Here is a 22,806-nt window from a genome sequence, read left to right as displayed (position 1 = left end):
GAATCACTGCTCACCTTCACTCCTTCATTCCTCTTTTTCCCCAGCTTTGGAATAAACTCCCACACTATCTTCAATCCCATTCTTCCTCCAGGCCTTCAAAACAGCTGTTCATCACCACCTCTTATCATCTCCCATCCAAAACCTCGATCTTTTCTACCCCAGTTAATCCACCCCAAACACACCTCCTTCAAATTCCCTGCTTTCCTTCGTGAAAGCCCCTGTAATGTCCATCTGGTATACCCCATGTTCCCCACCCCAACCTTCTCCCTTCCACAGATCTCCTAATGTCTCTGTTCCCCCACTGTTTTGTCCTTTCCTCACCCACCCCTCTTGTCTTCTGCTCCCCTTGTTGTATGTTGTGTGTGTTAGCTCTCATACGAGCCTCAACAATGTATACAAAAAAAGAAATACCATCTAGTTTGTTCATGGTGTCAGTGATAGCTCACCTACTCTTCGCAAAAGACACCATGGGATCGTTAAAAGTCCACCAACTAATGCCAGCAGACAGGACATCAAATTTAACATCCATCTGAGTGACGACACTCACATTGACGAATCACCCTACATGTGAAATCCACCCCACATGTGGATGACAGTTTATCACTGGGTCAGGGTTCAAACCGAGGCTGGACAATTTAAAGGCGAGTGTTCGTACCCCAAAGCCATCCTCCCAGTCTGGAGGGTGGACAAGACCAAAGCATATCCACACGAGCCACATCAGACGAAAGCTGGTCCTCCTTACTCTGAAATGCATTTCATAGCTGTTGCCAAAGATAACAAAAGACAGAAGGGGTTGTAATTGTACCTCAAGGGCCAACAATTGAAGCCACTGGAGGTGGGGGTAGTGATCCTGTAAATGTTTTGATAGCTTCATTTACAATACCTCATCCATTTGCAAAATATGGTGACATCCAGGGATATCCTCCTTGACGGTGATCCCAGTTTCATGTTGTATGTTAATCCAAATGATGTTTCAAGATGACGTGATGACGGTGCCCCCACCCATCAGATTTGAAGAACTGCGTCGGACTTTATGCCTCAACATCTGCCTCACTACTCGGAGTATCTGGAAAGCAACAAAATGAACATCTTTCGCATAGTGTAGACCATTGTTGTCTCAAGACCTGTTCACAGCGACCACATCCTTTTTGATCCAACTACACTTTGTCCTCCAGGAGTAGTGTTACTGAATATCACTGAATGTCGTTCATCTTGTGCAGTCAGTACCACCTCATATTTTGCTGTCATTAAAAGTCAGAGGTGGGACGACTGACGATGAAGTGCGTTCTGAAATTATTTTGGCCGAAGCAGCCAATGTATTTGGTTTGAACACACATCGGGTGATAGTGAGTGGAGGGAAAGGAAGTGGAGCAGTTTTATTGGGAAAAAAATAACATGAGAAAAGACGGATAATAATACAAGTTCCCTTACAAAGAACTTCAACACAGAATGAGACCATTATGTTCATCTTGCCTGCGCAACGGTTGCCAACATATTGTTGCTTATCTGTGCTCTATCCTTTTTAAGTGCTGAGTGCCAAACAAGGAAGCAGCACGTACTATTTGTAAAGGCTTTGGTATGACGACCCAGATTCGAACCGCCGACCTGCCAGACTCAGAAACGAATGCTGATAACAGAGTAATTGCAAGCAATGGGAGTGTGGGAGGAATGGTCACCAAAAACAATAAAGGTTGTTGGAAGGAAATTGCATTGAGGAAATGGAAGGAAAATGGTGGAGGGTGAAAGGGAAGTGTGGATAGGAGGGGGGAGCAGGGTAGTTGTGTGGGGTTTAAATGAAAAAAGTAGAAAACAGATGAGCATCCCAAGGCGAAAAACAGAAAATTTTGGAGCAATATCGTTTTGGTCGCTTGCAATGGAGGCCATTATTGAATATATGGTTTCCTTTCCTTGTCCCTTGTACAATTGCTGGAGTCTGTAAATATAGACACGTGACATAGCATTTGAAAAAATCGCCAATATATGCAACGAGTAAATAGACAAATAAATAAACAAGGAATAAAACCAACAAAATAAGTCATATCAGCAGCCATACAGCATCATAATGAATGTCCAGCACTGATAAGTTGAGATATATACCGTGCACGCAATTCAAATTGCCGAGAGATTTCAAGTATCCCAAGCACGGGCTGCACGAACCTTTGAGAGCATTCGCCATGTGGCGCTTGAGGCCAGACAATTGAAGCTGTTGATGTAACTTGGCATGCTCCAAAGCTTCTTGTTCTTGCACCTGTTGGGCCATCACAGCTTGAAGATCCATGAGCTCCTGTTTTAGTTTGATCTGCTTCACCTCGTCTCTGTGCACTTGTTTGGAGAACTGCTCCTCCACTTCCAGCAGCATACTTCGCTGCCTGTGCACCTGCCGGAGGATGGGTAAGCCAAAATTAATGGGTTTGTTGTCTTACCTGAAGATATTGATGACACTGAATCAAAACAACATCTGTCAAACCTCAAAAATAAAATTTCAAACTCGTTTCCCTCCTGAAAAACATGGTGGTACCTTGTTAAGTCTGTATGTCTCTGATGTATGCTCTCCTTCCATCCCTTTCCTCTCTTCAAAAGGCACCACAGCCAATTCCGCTTGTGAAAAGGCTGAATGCCTCAATTCTGTGTTTTCTTCCAAATATTGTGTTCCCAACCCCTCACTCTCAGTACCCTTCCTTCCCCGTCATACCTCACTGCTCCTGGATCCTGTGTCTTTTGCACTTGAGAAGGTGGAGAAGGTTCTTTCAATCGTCAACTCTGACTCTGTACCTGGACTGGATGGCATCACCTCACGTGTCCTAAACTCCTGCTCTACAACTCCTTCACATCCTCTTTCTGCCATTTTCACCATTCCATTTTCCCAAGGTCAGATCAGGTCAGATATGGGAGCATACGCCAGAGCAGCACATCACTGTGTCCACTTTCTGCCGGTACTCCAAGGGCCCCATCTGGTCATCCCCCAGGCAGATGCCTGGCGCATCCCTATCTCTGTGAGATGCTGATCAACCTGCTGCAACCATGAGGCACATGGTCAGCCCATTGGCCTCCTGCACTCACGAGACTCGCTCACTGAGAGAATCTGGTGAACAGAAGCAGCGTCATGAAAACGAGCCACATGTCCAAACAGCAGCAGCTGACGCTCACAGACTATGCAGGTAACAAATCTCATTTGAGTCTCTCTCAGCAACCGTTCACTGCACACAAAGTCCGACCAGCAACAGCCAAGGATTCTCTGAAGAGACCGGGTACCAAAGGAAGTTGCCACCTCAGGTTCCTGGTCAGAGTCCAAGTCTCACATCCAGAGAGCAAGACTGGAAGCACCAAAGACCTGAAGACTTGGACTTTCGTCTTCCTGCACAGGTACCGGCAGTGCCACACCCCATGATCCAGTGAATCCATGACTCCCCAGGCCTGACCCAGATGTCTATTGACCTCTGGCTCACAGACTGCAGACATGAATATCACTGCCAAGGTAAGTGAATCTCTTCGTGACCTCAACATTCTTGCCATAAACAGGTACAGACAAGATAGCAGCATCCAACATTGAAAGCCTGGAGCTTAGTTTTGACCGAGGAAACCCGTAATCCCAGCCGCTGTGACTCCTCATTCAGCACCTCGAGGGCCCCCAAAAGGATATCCAGAATCTCCACAAAAATGACTGCATCATCTGCGAAATCAAGGTCAGAGATCTTGATATTCCCAAATGATGCACTGCAGCTTGACCTTTCTGACAAGCTTCCTAGAATCCAGTCCATACAAGTGCTGAAAAGTGTGGGGACCAGGATACACCACTGATGAACTCCAGCAACAACTGGAAATAAGTCAGAGATGGTATCACCACATCTCACAACACTCAGTACCAGAGTATAGTTGAGACATCAGATTGATTAGTTTTGGTGGCACCACACAAAGACCAAGAATCCTCCAGAGGGCATCCAGATTCACTGAATCAAACACTTTACAGAGATAAACATCGGCTGCAAGCAGCCCCTGCCACAACTCTCGTCTGCGTTCAGTGAGGACCCGAAGAACAAAGATTAAATAAATAATTGACCTCTTTGGTGTAAAGTCTGACTGCTCTGGATGTTTATGCTCAAGCAGATGGTGGTGAACTTTCATAAATTATCCGAGCAAAGACCATGCCTGGCACTAAAAGCAGCGTCACCCCTCTGTAGTTGTTGCAGTCTTAGCGATCACCCTTCCCTTTCCAGAGAGGGACAACAAGGCCCCTCTGCCAGTCAGGTGTGATGATGCCTCTGTTCCAGGCGGAGCACAGAACTGCATGCAACAACCTGAGTACAGCATTTCCACCAGACTTGAGACGTTCAGCATGGATGCCACATGTCACAGGAGCTTCACCCCCATTTAATCCGGTTCATCGCAGCCTGTGTTTCCATAAGCAAAGGTGGATCACAGTTGATTGGAGGGTCAGCAATAGGGATCGTAACACCCCTGACATCCAACTTCACAGCCAGTGGATCAGCCTGGTACAGCCACTCAAACTAACCGGCCCAGCTGGTCTTCACTTCGGACTCCTCTGTCAAGAGCCCACTACCATCTGCTCTAACTGCAGTACACAGCGGGACGGGTTTGGAGGAATGCAATGCACAAATTCCCCTGTAAGCAGGACAAGAATCACTTGACCACAGGTGATGCTCGACCCCCTTACAGATTCCACGCACATAGGCCTCCTTGTCCACCCTTACCACATACAGTTTTACGCCTCAGCTCCCTGAACAGCTCAGTTCTGCCATTCAGCCTGGCCCTGCGACTCTGGTCAATGGTATACAGTGTTCTTTGAGAGACAAAATTATTCTTCAGCTGACGGTGAGTTCCAAGACATACACGGACAAAGTCAAGGACAGTGGTCTTGAAGGCACTCCACAACTCTTCAGGCTTCCCCAACGCAACCAGCCCCCCCGCCAATCCCCACTCAGCCTGTTGACAAACTCCCTAGCTACCCACTCATCCTTGAGCTTGCCAATATCCAGCCTCGCCTGGGATGGTACAATTCTCTCCAATTTAAGCTGCAACTTCACAGTTGCTACAACAAGCCTGTGGTCGGTATTGAGGAAATGAGCACTATTGTTAGGGCCCAGTCATATTCCTGATCTTCATAAATGATCTCTCTGACTCTCTGGAAAATCCTCTTTATCTCTTTGCTGATGACTCTACCCTCTGCTGTAACCATCTGTCATCCCTCAGATCGGCAAACAGCAGCATCTTACTTCTCTTCAGACCTTGACAAAATCATAAGCTGGTCAAACACTTGAAATATGTCTTTTAATCCTGACAAATCTCACACTCTTACTATCGCTCTCCGAAAGGACCATCTGGTAAACCCTCCTTATCTACCTTCTTAATAATCCTCTTGTGGACATTCAATCATTCATACTCCTGGATCTCACGACAAGTCATGATCTTTGTTGGGCAAAACACATTTGAAAGCTGGTGTCCAAAGCCAGCTGGTGTCAACTGGGCATCCTCCGTCATGCAATGTCCTTTCTTGGCACACTTGAACTCCTATCGAACCACAAGGCCTTCATCCGTAGCTTGTCGGAGTATTGCTGTCCCCACTGGGATGGCTTCCCTGCCTCACATATCGTTAAGCTCGACACCATGGAAATCAAAGCCTTCAAGATCATCGGAATCTCCAATGATGAAGCGGAGTGTATGGGTGTATCACTTTGCCATCGCAAAAAGTTTGGTGGTTTCTCTGTCTTTGAACACCTACTTTATGGTCTTGTACCCTCTCTGCTCTTTCTGTGCTTTGTGCCTTGCCCCCAGGTTTCTGCAGGGCACACATGGTCCACCGTGAACCCCTTCTGGTGAAACTACCTAAATCCAGGATCACTACACATCTCCTCTCATTCGTTCCTTTTTTTATCCACCTGTGCAACCAACTTCCACATCCTCTTCAACCTCATTCTTCCCCCCCCCCAGTTCTTCAAGACAGCTGTTCTCCACCATCTCACATCATCCCCAATCCAAAACCACATTTTCTTCCCTCGTTAGTCCCCCTACCACTCAACCACAATCACTACTCCTTCCAAATCTGCAGTTTTCCCTCCTGATAGTTTCCTTCTGTATCCATCTCATCCACTCGATGCATCTGCTCCTGTCCAACATGTCTCCTCACCCCCATTGTTTGTCCAAATCTGCCTCCACCTTGGAATTTAACCCTGCTGTTGGTGTCCAACCCCCCCCCCAATCCTTCTCTCTCAACTGTTTCTTTTGTCCTGTTGTGTCCTGATCCATTCAGTGTACTAATATTAGCACTTCCACGAGCCTCAAATATGTGTCCCCCCCTTAAAAATGAATGGAGTTCTTACAGATAAGTAGTATATGGCCAATACTCCGAAGAGTTTCCACGACCTCTTATGTCTGGTCATTGCATTGTTCTCTTGACATGGGCAGAAAACAATTAATATTGCTCCACATGTGTCACTTGAAGATCAATGGGTGAAGAACTCTTTGACCAAAGAGTAAGACAAGACCACCACATAAAGATCGGTTGGCTACGATATAAATACACCCAGATCCCAACATTCACGGTTCCAACATTCGTGCTTTCCCCTTTTTTGCTGTTGATAACTTGCGACATGCTCCTACATTCGTGGGAAATTGCTTCGCGTATTCGTGGTTTTCGCAGAGATTCTTTTTTTTTCACAAGCCGCAAGCATAACACAGTTCTAAAACATATCTTCCACAAGCTACGCACAAAGCAGCTGGATGTACATACAGTATAGTACTGTGCACACGCGAAAAACATATCTTCCACAATCCGTGAACATGACCTACTTCCTGCATGTGTATCATAGCTTTGTGGAATAAACATAGTTTCGCGGGATGTCTCACCAGTATAACAAGTCATTCCTTGTGACACCATCCCCCGTGAGTTACTTACGCAATAAAAAAAACACTAACACTATCTATTGATGTATCCAGTAATTACCAGGTCGCCATATATGGACATTACACAATGGAAACATTCAGCGCATCTTCGTGTAAATCACCATCTGAGCTGTTAAACTTAAAAAAAAAAAAAACGCTCAGCATAATCTGCCTGCAGATCGGAAAGACGTCATGTCCTGTAAGTTAAAGAATGGAAACGTTCTGCATAACTATTAGTGCAATTAGTAGTTAGCTACATATGGACTAATTACACAATAACATCACTCACCACATCTATTATCAGCTGCCAAATACAGCATCACCCATAAAAATTCCTAACAAACAATGGGCAGACTACTCACCCCTTCCACAATTACCGGCAATGCATGCATCAAGCTCGAAGGGGAGCATGCCTCCATGGACCACGATGCAGCAAGGCATTTCCTGCAGAACTCGTGAGCGTCCTCGAGGAGAAGGGGTACCTGCCGGAGCAGGTCTTCAACACTGCTGAGGCTGGCTTGTTTTGGAAAAAGATGCTGACCAGAATGTTCATCTCACAGCGCAAGAGCAAAGCAGTCAGCTTCAAGGCCGCAAAGAATTGGATATCGCTTCTCCTCTGCGCGAACGCCGAAGGGCACTTCATGGTGAAGTAAAATAAAAAAAACAAGCAGGTGCTGCCCGTGTACTGGAGGGCAAACAGGAAGGCGTGGGTGACGTCTGACCTTTTTATGGACTGGATCCATACCTGTTTCATTCCTCAGGTCGAAAGTTGCCTGGCAGGAAAGAACTTTCGTTTAAGGTACTCCTGCTACTTGACAATGCTCCGGGCCACATCACGGACCTGGATGGTACATCTTCATCATCATCATCACCTTCATCATTTTCATCGTCTTGCAAAGTTACGTGTGCTGTGTTTGTTTAATAAAATTTGAAACGGAACATAATCTTGTTGTTGTATTTCTTTCATTTTGTGGTATGGTACGGTGGTTAAGAGACTATAAAATGCATTCTTCAATAAATTGGAAATGGTACCTGGTGTTGTTTATTTTATTTGTAATCATATTTAATGAAACTGTAATCGTGCATTCGTGGTCGAAAACATTTTAAACTTTAAAAACTTTCCCCTTTGAACCAGGAACTGCCACAAACGGATAACGTTATCCCCCTTATCCCAATTGTACCAATTCCCCGACTTTGGTGGTGTCGCCATTTGTGACCTTTTTCATGAACCAGGAACCGCCACCAACCGACAACGTTATCGCCTTTGTCTCCATTGCAGCAATGACGAAACACTCACGGATTTTTACCCCAACACTTGCGGATTTTACCCCGACATTTGCAGATTTTTCACGGGTCAGGAAATACCCGGAACCTATCCTCCATTCCTCAGTGAAACAATGCCTCCACATTCACGGTTTCAACATTCGCATGGTTTTCCCGGAATGTATCCCCCGTGAATGTCAGGGTCTTGGTATATGTATGTATGATTGTCATTAACTGGAAAAAGGTGCCAAAGTCACAAGGTGGATAGAACAGCAATATATTGCCCTGACAAGCCCCACAAAGGGCAAAACTAGTCGGGAGCTTCACTTTTCATCTGCTTGGTGAGTGACCCCTGTAGTCTTTGCACTGTGAGTGGCATTCTGGTGCCGCAGTCATGATGTCGACATGATGATATAGTCATGGCATTCACTTAGGTTGGAGAACAGAAGAATCATCTTAATTTTAACTCCCAACCACAAAGAGTTGGAGTGTGGGATGATGGGGCAGAGAAGGGACAGAGCTGACAAAGGGAGGTTGAAGCTTGGGAGAGTGGGATGAGGATTTTGAGTTGGGAGGGGTGTTGAGGACTTGAAGAAAAAGAGAGGAGTGGAGGACAGAGAGTTGGAGTGGGGAGGCAGACAAGGGGCAGAGGGAGGGAGCTCGCAGACTTGGAGTTTTGGGGGAAGTGTTGGAGACTTGAATAAGAAAGGGGGAAGAGAGGACAGAGAGTTGGGGTAGGGGGAAGAGAGGGAAAAGAGAGCTCGAAGAGGGTGTTTGAGGACTTGGGGTGGGGAGGAGGCTTGAAGACTTGGGGTTGAGGATGTGCGGCTGGGATGGTGAAAATAGGGGGGGGGGTAAAGGATTTGAAGAAGAAAGGGGTTGAGGAATTGAAGTCACATTTCAGATGACGCAGAATTTCCATGGGTCCCTGCCATTATGCTGTCAAAGGACATTGCAGGCAAACTCCTTAAATATTCCACACTATAGGGAACTAATTTCTTTCAACAGGCCGGTGGAACTGGGTGTTCTGCTCATGCAATATATATATATATATATATATATATATATATATATATATATATATATATATATATATATATATATATCTTCTTCTTCTTCTTCTTCTTTCGGCTGCTCCCGTTGGGGGTCGCCACAGCGGATCATCCGTATGATCCGCATAGTGATTTGGCACATGTTTTACACCAGATGCCCTTCCTGACGCAACCCTGGTCGCCTCTTACGACACAGGGATACACATATATATATATATATATATATATATATATATATATATATATATATATATATATATATATATATATCTGTATCATGTCAGACTCCGCTATTCGCTAACCATGGACCCCATGTATTCACACTTTATAAAATGCAAACTGCTTTGACATTCACGGCCCTGTGCTTCGTGTATTCATGATTTTTTGCAGACAAAAAAAAGAAGAAATTCCACAAGCCATTCACATAAAGCAGTTCTAAAACATCTTCCACCAGGTACGCTGTAAGTGAGCTCACTGTATGTACATGCAGCACAGTACTATAGTAATGCATGCAAAAACATGTCTTTCGTGAGCCACATACACAACAGTTCTAAAACATATCTTCCACCAGGCATGTTGTTACTGAGCAGAGGAGCTTGTTGCTCCATTCCGCTATAAAGTTGCTTCAATGCATCCATTATAAACTGCTGAAGATGCTTCCCCTCCCCCCCAACCCTTCCTACAAGTTGCACAATGAAAATATAAAATGTTAGCATGGACCCTTACAAAAGTAATCAAAATGCTTCACCTGATCTATTGAGAGCTGCTGAAGAAGATTCCCACCCGCCCTTCTCGAGATGCATAATTAAAATGCTTCACCACATCTACCCCCAGGCCACAGCTTCGTAAAACTGGTAAAACATTCAATGTGTCAACATCCCCCACAAAGAATGGGCAGATTACTCAGCCCTCTCTCAGCTACCCACAATTCCTGCAGCGTGTGTGCAGCGTGTCCTGGCTCTCAATCATTCTTCTCGTCCCAATGCCTTGACCGGTGTTTTGACTCTCGTTCCACTCATTTGCTTATTGATCAAACAAACCTCTCTCCCTCCAGTAAATCCTGGTGGTGTCTAATCAAATCTGTTTCTGGTGTATGTTCCCCCTCCATCCCCTCCCTTACCTCAAATGGCTGCACTGCTGATTCCACACGTGAAAAGGATGAATGCCTAAACTCGGTGTTTGCATCTAAATATTGTGTCCGAAACCCATAACTTTCTACACCCACCTTACCCAGTCACACCCAACTGTCCCTGGACTCTGTGTCCTTTTCTTCTGACAAGGCGTAGAGCTTGCTGTCAAACCTCGACCAAGATTCTGCAACCGGTCCAGATGGCATCAACCCAAGTGTCCGAAAAACCTGCTCCTCTGCTCTTGCTCACCCTCTCTCTGTTCTATTCACCTTCTCATTTGCTCAAGGTCATCTGCCATGTGCTTGGAAATCAGCAAGCATCACTGCCCTGCACAAAAAAGGTGAAAAACAGATCCCTACAACTACAGACCAATCAGCCTTCTCCTAATCATCAGCAAGGTTATGGAATCAATCATCGCTTCAGACATTAAATCCTTCCTCTTCTCCAATGGCTTGATTTCATATCATCAATTTGGTTTCAGACCAGGTCACTCTACCGTGGATATGTTGCTTCTGCTCTCCCAACAATGAATGGAGGTCCTCAATGGCAGACATGAAATCAGAGCCGTATCCCTGGAAATATCACGTACTTTTGACATGGTCTGGCAACCTGCCCTGCTCACCAAATTCTCTTCCTATGGTAACCAAGGCCATCTCCACTCATGGCTCGCAGACTTCCTCTCCTGTCGGAGCCAACGTGTGGCCCTAAATGGAGATCTCTCATCCCCTCTTCCTGTCCAAGCTGGAGTTCCTGAAGGTAGCGTTGTGGGCCCTGTTCTATTTCTGGTTTTCATTAATGATCTCTCCGACTCTCTGGAAAATCCTCTATATCTCTTTGCTGATGACACCACCCTCTGAAGTACCATCTGTCATCCCTCAGACTGGCAAGCCGCAGCTTCTTTGCTCACTGCAGATCTGGGTAAATCACAAACTCGTCCAACACGTGGAACATGTCTTTCAATCCCGACAAATCTCACACTATTACAATGTCTCTCCAAAAGGAGCGTTTCGACCCCCCCCCCTCCCATATACTTTCTCAACAATCCTCTGGAAGAAGTCCTTTCATTCAAGCTTCTGGGTCTCACTATCTGCCAGGATATTTCCTGGGAACACCACATATTCAACCTGGCCTCCAAAGCCAGTCACCGACTGGGAATCCTCCATCATGCAAAGTCCTTCCTTGGCCCACCTGAGCTCCTGACCACATACAAAGCTTTCTTCAACAGCCTGATGGAGTAATACTCTCTCCTCTGGGCTGGTGCTCCTGGCTCCCACATTTATCGGCTTCACACTGTGGAAACCAAGGCATTTAGGATCATTGGTATCTCCTGTGATGAGGCTGAGTCTTTGGGCCTCCCACTCTCTCACCACAGTCAGGTCGGTGGTCTTTCTGTCTTCTACCATGGTTTTTTTTTTTGTTTACATTGCCGAGGCTCATCTGAAAGCTAACAAAACGCACAACAAGGAGGGCATGAGACAAGAGGGGCAGGAGAGGAAAGGACATGAAGCCACGAATGTCGATCTCACATATTGTTTCAATAGGAAAAAGGTGAATAGGTTCCTGGCGATCCCTGATAAATTAAAAATGCTGCGAGATTCGTGATTCACCATTCATGGCACCGGCAAGATACCGGTGGTATTTTGCCTCACCTGCCTTTCATGCATCCCCTTCGGTGAGCAACTCATCAGGATCCTCATTGTTGTTTTTTTAAAAACCTTTGCGGCACGTTGCTTTAATCACTTTTAATAAACTGTGAATTGCATTCCTTCAATAAATATTGGAAACGGCACCTGGTGTTGTCTTTTTTCATTATTAAGCATTTTTTAATGAAACTGTAATCATGTGCATTCGTAGTCGAAAATATTACAAACTTTAAAAAGTTTCCCCTATGAACGAGGAACCGCTGGGAAGCTATCCCCCTTTTTCCATTAAAAAAAATGAGTGACATTCATGGCTTCGCCATTCGCTAATTCACCATTCGCAGCATTTTTAATTTATCAGGAACCGCCAGGAGCCTATTCACCTTTTTCCTATTGAAACAATATGTGGAGTCGACATTCGTCGCTTTGCCATTTGCAATATTTTTTGCGAGTCATGAACCGCTGGGAACCTATCCCTCCTTTTTACATTGAAACAATGCCCCACTATTCGCAGATTCGCTATTCGTGGCATTTTCCAGGAACGTATCTCTTACGAATAGTGGGGTCAGACAGCATACATTTCCAAATGTATATATATATATATATATATATATATATATATATATATATATATATATATATATATATATATATTTGTATTGCAGATTATAAAGAACTCCTGTAAGATTTACAATTATCATGTAGAAGTGCACAACTACCGAAAGAGCAAGATTCCTGGAACTCTACTTCAAGTCCGGTTCAATAATTCAGACTCAATCAAACGTCAAAATAATTTACAATGTTAGAAAATGTCCTTCGAAGAAGACATAACTCTTATGCCAAAAAGTTCAGTGAAATTGACACTGCACAAGCCTTGCTTCTTCCACGACAAATCAGAAGCATGAGTACGCCTTACAATACTTCAGTTGTGCTTGTAGCTGTTCAGTGTAGTTCACACCGATCAACAAAAAACTGTCTTTAGTCAACATAAAGAGAACATCCCTTTAGACAATACTGAAGGATGATTTGCACATTTCTGTACAAAATTCAAGTGGGTCACAAAATTCGTGAAGTTGACAAATGAAGCAGGATGGAATTTTGTGCAACATTTAATCGGATGAGTGAGGAGGATGACAGATTTATTTGGACACTAATCATGTTAGATGAAGCTCATTTCCAGCTCTCAGATTATATCCACAAGCAGAACATCTGATTTTGGACAGAAGAAAATCCTGAGCATTTCCACAGTGAACATGTAACCGTGTGGTGCGGCATTTTGTGCACGTAAATGCATCCATGAAAATGTTGAACACTTAAAAGCATTGTTTCCAAGACCGAGATCGCTGATGTGATCTGCTGAGACTGTGGTTTTGTATGTTTCTGAATACTATATTCTCATTTTCTATTAAAAGGCTATTTTTACATTAAATCATTTAAATAACAGGAAGCAAAGACGTCTCACCCTTATTTGGAAGGAATAACCAATCATCTCTTACCTAATCAAACACCCCAGATGGCTAGAGTTTCCATAAATTAACCCTCATATTCTTCCAGTCAAAGAAAGCTGCATAAAGCAACCAAGAAAAGCTACATGAGCTAGAAAAACCCTTTGCTGTTTCAAACCATATCTGGGTTTGAATCAGCATTGGTTATGTGCATGTAGGTCAGGTCAGGTATGGGAGCATGTGCCAGAGCAGCACGTCCAATAGTACATGAAGCTGTTTCAAAAAAAGGTGTGCATGTTGCAGTTCCAATTATGGGTGTCCCAATCCAATTACAGGTGAGATACGTGATTGGGTCTTGTTATTTGTATGTTAAACTGCTATTAGCATTACATTTGATATATGCTTGGGAGCCCCAGTGGTGCATGTTTCTGTCTCGGCTATTGCTGATGACTCTCCAACAGGTGATGGAACTGGTCCGGTGGGAAGCGTGTATCATTGGGATTCTCATATTTGTGCTATTTGTGAATGTGTGCAGCTGTCGAGGAACTCAGGTGGGGTTTGAAACCGAAAAGGAGTTGCCTTGTGTAGCTTTTCTTCATTGCTTTATGCAGCTTTCTTTGGTTGGAAGAACAAGGAGAATGAATATATATATATATATATATATATATATATATATATATATATATATATATATATATATATATATATATATATATATATATATATATATATATATATAGTTGCGAATTCACACCCGCCGGCGTGCGATCGGCCGCTCGACTCGAATGGCGGCCGCCTCGCCCACCGGAACAGACAATTCTGTCGTGACTCTCTCGGAACAACTCCAGGAGCTAGTCACGGGTGGGGGTTTAACCTCACCACGACCGTGCCAATTGCCCACTCGCGCAGGAGAGGGTTGCTCGCCAAATTCGATCTACCTAAGTACCTGCACGGATGGTCGACCGGGCGATCGTACCTCGCCGCAGGCCGACTCTGGACACGAACCGCTTAAGCGGTCCGTTCCGTGCTACAGTGATAACTGAGCGGTGTTATCGTCGGCCTCGACGGTTCCGATTAATTATCGGACGTATTAAGCCCACTACGAACCCTTTACGTGAAGCAGGATGGAGAGTCAATAAAGAAAAGACGAAGCGAAACGGGAAAACAGTTCACACAATGCACATTTATTACGTGACATTCGGAGAGCACACATATACAGCCAAACAGTCAGAATGCACATATATCAGGAAAACAAAAGAAACAACGATGCAGAGTTACAACCGAATACGCGTACACATGGCAACACTTACACAGTTCTACTTTGCATGACATGGCGCCAACCCACATTTACTCAAAAGCAAAGGAAAGAAGCCACCCTCATAGACAAGGGGGCAGATGGGCCTGTAGGCCAATATGTGCGCGGGACCTGAAGGAGCGGCCAGGTTCCGTGAGACCGGGTGGGTCCTACCTGCGTCCTCATGGCGCATCGGCGGACGAGCCGCAGACGTCCGCGTGGCTGTGCCCTGACTCCGTGCTCCTTCGCGGGTTTCGTTGGCACGACGTTTGGAGTGGGGTGGGAACGGGGCCCCCGTTGTTGCACTTCCTCAGCGCGGGGGAAAAGGGGGAATTGTTGATGCTCTGGGGGAGGGAGAATGGCTGGCTGGCTTAGGTCCCGCGACGAGCGATCTCCCACCGCGACCTCGTCGCCAACCGCCATCCTTCTCGCCTCGGACCCGAGCTCCTTGGTCTCTTCCCCCAACTTTCCTCAGCCGACTGCAGAACCCAACTCGATGCCTTCGCCACCCGACTCCACTCTCTGCCACACTCTGCCCGATGACTCTCTTACCAAAACTCTCACTCTCTGCCAAAACTCTGCCACGAATCGCCTTGCGCTCGGCGTTTTATAGGCCGGCAGGAGAACCAAAATGCAAATATCCGGATCAGGATGAGCTCGGAGGAGGAGCCACGCTCGCCCATCGGACGGAGGAAAAGTGGGCGTGAACCTCCCCTGATCCTATAATTTGCATATTTCGATTTCACACGGACACGCCTGGAGGCGTGGCCAAGCCGCTCCGCGCTTGCTGATTGGACTGATCAGAAGTGGGCATGTACCATTCTTGATCTGAATTCTCCCTTGGAAAGGCCGCTATTTGCACTCGCGGCTCGGTGCTATCGCTGAACGAGCCCAAGACAGCCCGACGCTCAGTGTTCACAGGTGGTGCAGGAATGGCCGTAGAAGGAGAGAGGTGAGGGTGATGGAGGGTTTTTGGTGGTGGTTTGATGGTTATGACGGTTGAGATGTGGTTGGTTCAAAATAAAGATAGAACAGAAAAACGGCTATCTCAAAGCATCGCAGCCCAAATGAATCACATAAATTCCCTCTAAACAACGGGTTTGGGGCTAACTACACATGTACTTAGAGTTATCTCACCTATGGACCCTGAATGGTGGTTTGCGATTTTCCATAGCCGTAACAATATATATATATATATATATATATATATATATATATATATATATATATATATATATATATATATATATATATATATATTCCTATACACACACTTCGAGTTTCGAAGTCACTTTGCAATGCTCTTGTTCTAGCAAACTCTCACAACAATTCGTACCAGCCTTGACTTGATATCACCGGTAATCTGGGATGAAGTGGATAATGTTTAATTGCACTCATCTTCCAGGGGCTCATCACATTACATCAACCTAATCATAGAGTGTAAATGGTCCCAACCACTCTGTGTTCTGTTATGTTGTTGTACTTTGACATGGTGCTGCAGAACATTATCTATTTACCTACATTAAAAGCTCAATCTTTTTGTCTTCATCCCTGTAAATACAGACTGTATTTACAGGGTATTTACAGGGACGTTCCTGTTAAAAAAAACAAAAAACTGTAAACACTGTCGAAGCTTGTTTGAGACCTAAGTCGGGGTGTTTCCCCGATGAGCCTGAAATGGGTCCAGGATTTTATGAGGTTCAGCACTGTTAAAGTCTCATAAAAATAGAAGCTAAGAAGTTTAGATGTTGCACATCATGTCAGCAAAAAAGCAATCTATCAAAGATCAAGAAGGCTGATGACAGTTATAACAATGTGGTTATTGTAAGGGGGTCATAGTAACACTGTTTGTTCAGTAAAAACAATGGTCTCCTGATTACGAAGTTGTGAAGAAGACAAGTGCCAGGAGGTTATCGTTTGTGGTGGACCAGCTGCAGTGCAGGAGATATATCTTGCGGAGTGCATTCCGTTAAATACGGTTCAGCTGTTTCAAAACATTCATAAGCACAGAAACGAACCATTGCGGTATATCAACCTGTTCTGCTTACGCTGCTTCACTTACTTATTTATGTTTAACTTACTCACTTGGATAAAAGGTGAAATGGAACCCGACAGTGTCGACCGTGAAGAGAAATATAGTGGCGGTGCTGGAAAATTTCATGGTATTACGCACCTGTAAAGGTGTACAAGTAATCATAGTGATTTACACATCGACTAACTTCCAAAGTTGTCATCTCAAGCAGTTTATACACCCGAAGGGACTGTTCAGTTCACCTCAATGCAACGATCTGTGTTTAAAGTATGTTTCAAGTCACGTGGCAGGCCTGCCATTTAATCCACGTGACAATCTATTTATTTAAGATCGTGAGATGCTGCTCACCTCTGGGACTTTTACAAATAAATTAATCGGTTAAGATGAAGAAATCATAATTTCCTGACTTTAGAAGTTAATATCCCCAGTAGTTCGAAAGTAGCAAGTGGTCATGTAGTTATTACGTACGCAAGGGTGGGGGGAGTGAGTCAAACATGGCACCTTATTTTTGGATGTAAAACACAGCCCCCATTAGTCTGACATTAATTAGCCTTTCTTCACAAGGGTCAAGAATTATGCAAGTCAGGTGGACATAAGATAGGTGAGGTTATGAGAAAATGAAATATAACTGCTCCATGCAGTTTCATTTCGGCTTAAACGGTGATGGCATTTCTAGGTATCATCAAGGACAGCGATTGAATTATAAAATGCAGGTGTTGCTAGAATTAGTGGAGAGATTTCTCCATTGGTTTATATTGAGAGTAACAACAATCCAGGTCGACTCTATTATTAGAGTATTGAGAACACTCGATTCCATAACCTTACCTTGAAGAGGTATTAGAGGGGGTTGTATTTGGTTCAAGTTGACAAACATTACATGAATGGTGCTTTATCCAAGGTTAGTCGTATTACATTTTAGTCGATTCGTGAGTGACGTTAGGGGGACGTTATTTAAAGCAGTTTACGAACTTGTGCATAGATACTGTATGTTTGATTTTCTTTCTTTTTTTCAAATCATCTTTAAGAAGAGGCTTTGGGGGAAACGCTCCCAGACCCTTGCTCCACCCACCCACGCTAAGTCATTATGGTGGGCGGGCTAAAAGTATGTTTACTTTTATCATTACTTTTCAACCATGAATGTGTTGCTTATTATTATTAGCACGCGCACACAAAGCGAAAAGCGGGGTTAAGCAATTGGTTTTTCTGTCTGTCTGTCACTCTGTGTGTCTGTCCAAAAACGTCAGTTTATGATCGAGGAACAACTTGGTTTCAATTGAATGTTATATTTTGAACACAAATCGGAACATGAATGGAAAACAAACCTGCAGTTTAGCAGTACTTTGGCTCTGAATTTGTCCCGATTGAGCATGCGCAAGGAGAAGTAAGATAATTTTTTCTTTTTTTACTCTGCCTGTCTGGCAGTCAAACAAAATTGAAAATCATTTCAAACAGGAAACTTAATGGTGTCCAGGACGTCATAAAGGACACAAACAACAGGCACGAAGAACTAATGTAACACGGTAGATAAGGTGGTGTAATAGCCACTGTGTTAACGGAAATAAACTGGAATTAATTTTTACCCCGTGGGGTCTTCCACCCCACGGGGTCGAAGCGCCGCTCGCGTTCTCTCTTTTCTTGTGTACAGTTCATTTGAACATCTATTTCTCCATTATTCGTGAACAGAATTCGATGAAAATTGACAGGAATATATTAAACACAAATGTGCAGGCAATAACTGAGCCCAACGGGCGATTGCGGCCCTTTGGGGCCGAGGAATGGCCCATTTTGGCTCATTTTCTTAAAATTCTTATTTCTCGGTTATTAGTGAACAGAACCGAACCAAAATTGACAGGTATATTCTAGAGACCATTCTCCAGGCAGTAACTGAGCCCAAAGTGCGATTCCGGCTATTTAGGCCAAGAAACAGCCCTTTCGGCCCATTTTCTTATAATTGTTATTAAAAAAAAAATAATTTTAAATGCACTGGGCAATGCCCAACGCAAAATGAAGTCACAAATGATGATATGAAACTAGCCTCACTCTTGTGAGTTGTTCTGGTTTCTTTTTCTGATGTGATGAAAATCTTAACAAATTTCAAAACTATCTGTCGTCCGTGCTATCGCTCACCTGAGAGTTGTACGAATGAACTCCCACGGGGTATGTTCACAATTCAAACTTGTTTTATATGACCTTTACAATCTTTATTTATTTCATTTGAGTTATATACTTAAACACAGCATGGGGTAATGTGTTCAATGAACTCTCTAGCTATATTAAAGTTTTGCATTGGATCAGTCCTTCAAATATAGAGATATTGGACAACAAAACTGGGGGTATCCATTCGAAATTTCATCGACAACATGCAAGTTGCTTAATACACAGAACATAGGGCCTACCCCCAGATCGGCATCCAACGACACCACGTAACATGAAGGGCATTTTCGCAAATGCCTCTTTTGGACAACCCATCACTTCATCAGTGGAGTGGTACTGGAAGACCAATCAAGAGGCTCACACCATTTAAATGCAATTGTGTGATTTAAAGTGATGATGCCCATTCATGATCTCTACCAACCGCTGTCTGTAGCTCATCCAGACGTTTGTGCAAAGCAATGTCCTCTACCCTGAGTTGGGATGCCTCTTGCCGAAACCCTGCAGCTTCCCGCTGGTCTTTCGCGGTTTTCTCCTTCACCTCTTCGACTTTCTGGAGCATCTTGCACACCTGCAATCACAGATATGCCATTAAGTCTGATAGGCTACCTAGGAGCTTGGAGTGTATACTTCCTGTGCCCCAGATCGTTCTCTGACACTTACAATTCAAATATCATTTGTGTGTAGATCAAAAAATGGTCACCCATTACGAACTCTTTACCAGGCTACGAAGTACTTTCTCTGCGGCTTGGCGTTCCTCCGTCAGCAGCTTTGAGACACTGGTAACCACATCCTCTGCTAACTCATCCACATCAGTTCCTGAGGAGCACTCGCTGATCACTTCTCCCCAGCCTTCTGCCGATTCATGACACACAGTCTGAAAAAAACACAGATTCACAACGCAGTCAAAACATATATTTCACTTTCCAACCAACTGCCCAAAGCTAAATGTGTTCATATCGTGGAGCTTAGCCAAACCGCTGCAGGTGCATTCATAATACACCATGAAATTAAGGTGATATATTGATTTCATTAAGATCCAAAACCAAAGCAATCGCCATGCTGCTCGTGGATGATGTGACAATGGATCCCTCTTGTGGGCAATTGGTATTCTACAGGTTATTGGCAGGATTTGTGGACTATCATCTGATGGGTCTTTCACATTGTAGCCAGAATACCCCGGGTTCCCTGTTGTATATTGTACGTGATAAAGGATTTAGCTTTTAATATCGCTACGTGGGCTCCTATTTTATAAAACATTTGACAAATCATGGATCTTCGACTGGCATCACTAATAAATGACCACCGTTTGAGAGTTTAAAGAGAACGAACAAGATGGAGGTGGAATACAATACTGTTTATGACTCTACATGAATGGTTAAAATGAATCAAAATAATGAACAACGTTTGATAAGGGAATGTGTATGGCAAACAATGGCTCAGTGTTGACATTGATTTATTGGCATAATCGTACATTTGGTATTACCTTTAAACCATGAGACTTTCTTTTTTTAACATTGCGGAACCTCATAGTCATATACTTGGGATGTGCAAAAGGTACTCACAACAGTTCAAGACATGCTAATATACTTTATATTCTTCAATATTTATGATTGGTCAGAGAAAGGTTGTCCTTTTTATTGTTGGTGGGTCTTGTTACGCCATCTATGTGAGTTTCATGTTGGTAGAACCATTTGACCGGTATGTATCTCTTAATATAATGGAGCGAATTCGTATATGGCTATAGTCCTCAACCTTTTTGACCAACTTTTAACCAGTCATACTCAACTCTCTCTTCCTCATATATGTGGTGATTTCAATTGTCAGCATGCTAATTGGTTGGATGTTGGTACCTCTCACATGCTGCTTTACTCTCCCAACAATGGTGGAGACCCTCAATATCAGACATGTGATCAAGGCTGTCTCTCTGGACATATCTTGAGCTTTCGATGCAGTCTGGCATCGTGTCTTCCTCTTTAAACTGTCTGCCTAAACAATCCAAGGCCAACTGCACTCTTGGATTACTGACTTCCTCCACTTTCTTAGCCAATGTTTGGCTCTCAACGGAACCCTTTATTTTCCTCTCCCTGGAATTGAGTTACACTGGAGGGCGGTTCCACAACTCAAATGCAAATAAATACACTTTACAAGCAACATGTTTAATAAATTATGTGAATTGGGACACAATAAGAACACTAAATAAAATCAAATGGAAAAACTATCAGCACATGCGAAAACCTCTCCACTCATCTCTCTTGTGTCATCAAAAGCATCTTAGACATCCAATCCGGGTTGTTGCTCATTGTGGCTACAAACACGTATGCTAACATTCATTATAAGATAACCAATTAGTAATTAACCCCTCTTTCATCGTGAAGTTATTTTCATAACAATATATACATATATATATATACTGATGCTATGGTTAATAGTATTTCAGTTGACATTGCTTGAAACAGCTGGTAGTTTTGTGCTTATCACAGAGCCAGATTACCTAGTTAATGTAAATATACTGTGTGTGTGTGTATGTGTGTATGTATATATATATATATATATATATATATATATATATATATATATATATATATATATATATATATATATATATATTCTGTTTTATATGCCTTTTATATTTTCTCATCTTGTTTTGCTGAATCAGAAGTTAGTTCCTTACATGTTTGTGAACTTGTTCTACACACCTGGCTTATAACATCATTATCCACAATCGTTTTTGTGAGGTAACACAAGTGATAGTTCTTTGGAAGGCAAGTATAATGATTGCAATGTGATCAAGCTGTGATGTAATGGTGATGACACTCAAATCAAGGTTCAAGCTGATCATGCTTGGCTCATAAGGCCCATTTATACTACAGGCTAGCATCCAAAGAAGCTAAAGAGGCATCGTGGGATGGAGCGTCGATTTAATGTCCTAACAGTGGTACAAACATGTTGTACTGTGAGCTGGGTAATGCACCATCTAACCAATTACCCCCTGTATATGCAACATATATACACTTGCCACCCCCCTCCGCACTCCACAACCCCTTGAAAACTAAATGGATGACCCCAAAATAGCTTATGAAGGTGGCCGACACACTTTTGAGGTGGTACCTTTGCTTTTTTTATGGTGTTTCTCCAATATTTAGATAATCGAATTCTGAGTGTATTCAATTATGACATCAACTTCCTTCTCTTTATGTTACTGGTCATGTCCTTCCTAAAGTAAAACCTTCAAACCATGTTTGAATACACACGTAATCATGTTCGGTTCTCAGCTTCTCCACTTGGAGCTCCACTTCCGACATGTGACGTCTGAGCTCCTTCTTTTCATAATCCAGAGCTTTGGCCCTGTTCTTCACTTTATTCAGCTCCTCCTCAATGCATTGCCTGCATCTTTGCACCACATGAAACCTGTGCCAACATGCATGATATACCATTTGAGACAATAAAACAACCTCCTAAGTGTATCTATAGTTAGAGATTGTGAGGTCACACAAAGAGATCAAATAATACATATTCAATCGTTAAAAATGATTGGTATTGGAGTCAGGAGATCGGTAAGAATGGGGAGGGTGGGGTGGAGGGGGGCAGGTACAGGATAATTTGGCAGTCAAAGGTGTCAGTGATCAATTGACAAGGTGAAAAAGAGCTTGAATGAATGATTAGTGCTTGAGGCAATTACATGGAAACGTGCAATCAGGTGTTCTGCACATCCCTCACACCAAAAAAGAATTTTGAATGGATGCAGGAACAGTCCTTGAAAATTTTAATTGCTTTATCAATTTTACGTGTTCAGTCTTTTATGTTGGAGAGAGAGAGAGAGAGAGAGAGAGAGAGAGAGAGAGAGAGAGAGAGAGAGAGAGAGAGAGAGAGAGAGAGAGAGAGAGAGAGAGAGAGAGAGA

General features: G+C 43.5%; 1 protein-coding gene across 3 annotated transcripts in view; it reads right to left on the bottom strand.

Annotated features, from left to right (window-relative positions):
• Positions 1–1,325: 1,325 nt before the first annotated feature.
• Positions 1,326–22,806, bottom strand: part of LOC147013143 (uncharacterized) — a 96,187-nt gene continuing 74,706 nt past the window's right edge. Inside the window, exons 3-7 of one of the 3 annotated variants that reach the window (XM_085854760.1) lie at positions 22,159–22,315; positions 19,626–19,781; positions 19,377–19,475; positions 2,158–2,377; positions 1,326–1,933 (exon numbers count right to left, since the gene is read on the bottom strand). In XM_085854760.1, the coding sequence (XP_085710886.1) occupies positions 1,884–1,933; positions 2,158–2,377; positions 19,377–19,475; positions 19,626–19,781; positions 22,159–22,315 (682 nt within the window). In that variant the 3' untranslated portion in view covers positions 1,326–1,883. Of the gene's footprint in view, positions 1,934–2,157; positions 2,378–19,328; positions 19,476–19,625; positions 19,782–22,158; positions 22,316–22,806 lie in introns of all 3 variants that reach the window. The other 2 variants (XM_085854759.1, XM_085854761.1) reach the window with 2 other exon arrangements.

Source organism: Eptatretus burgeri, chromosome 14, assembly GCF_056783735.1.
Source record: "Eptatretus burgeri isolate ZD-2024b chromosome 14, Ebu_testis_v1, whole genome shotgun sequence".
NCBI classification, from domain to species: domain Eukaryota; kingdom Metazoa; phylum Chordata; class Myxini; order Myxiniformes; family Myxinidae; genus Eptatretus; species Eptatretus burgeri.
Note: the sequence above shows the minus strand (reverse complement) of the source record. Positions and strands in the feature narration are given on the sequence as shown.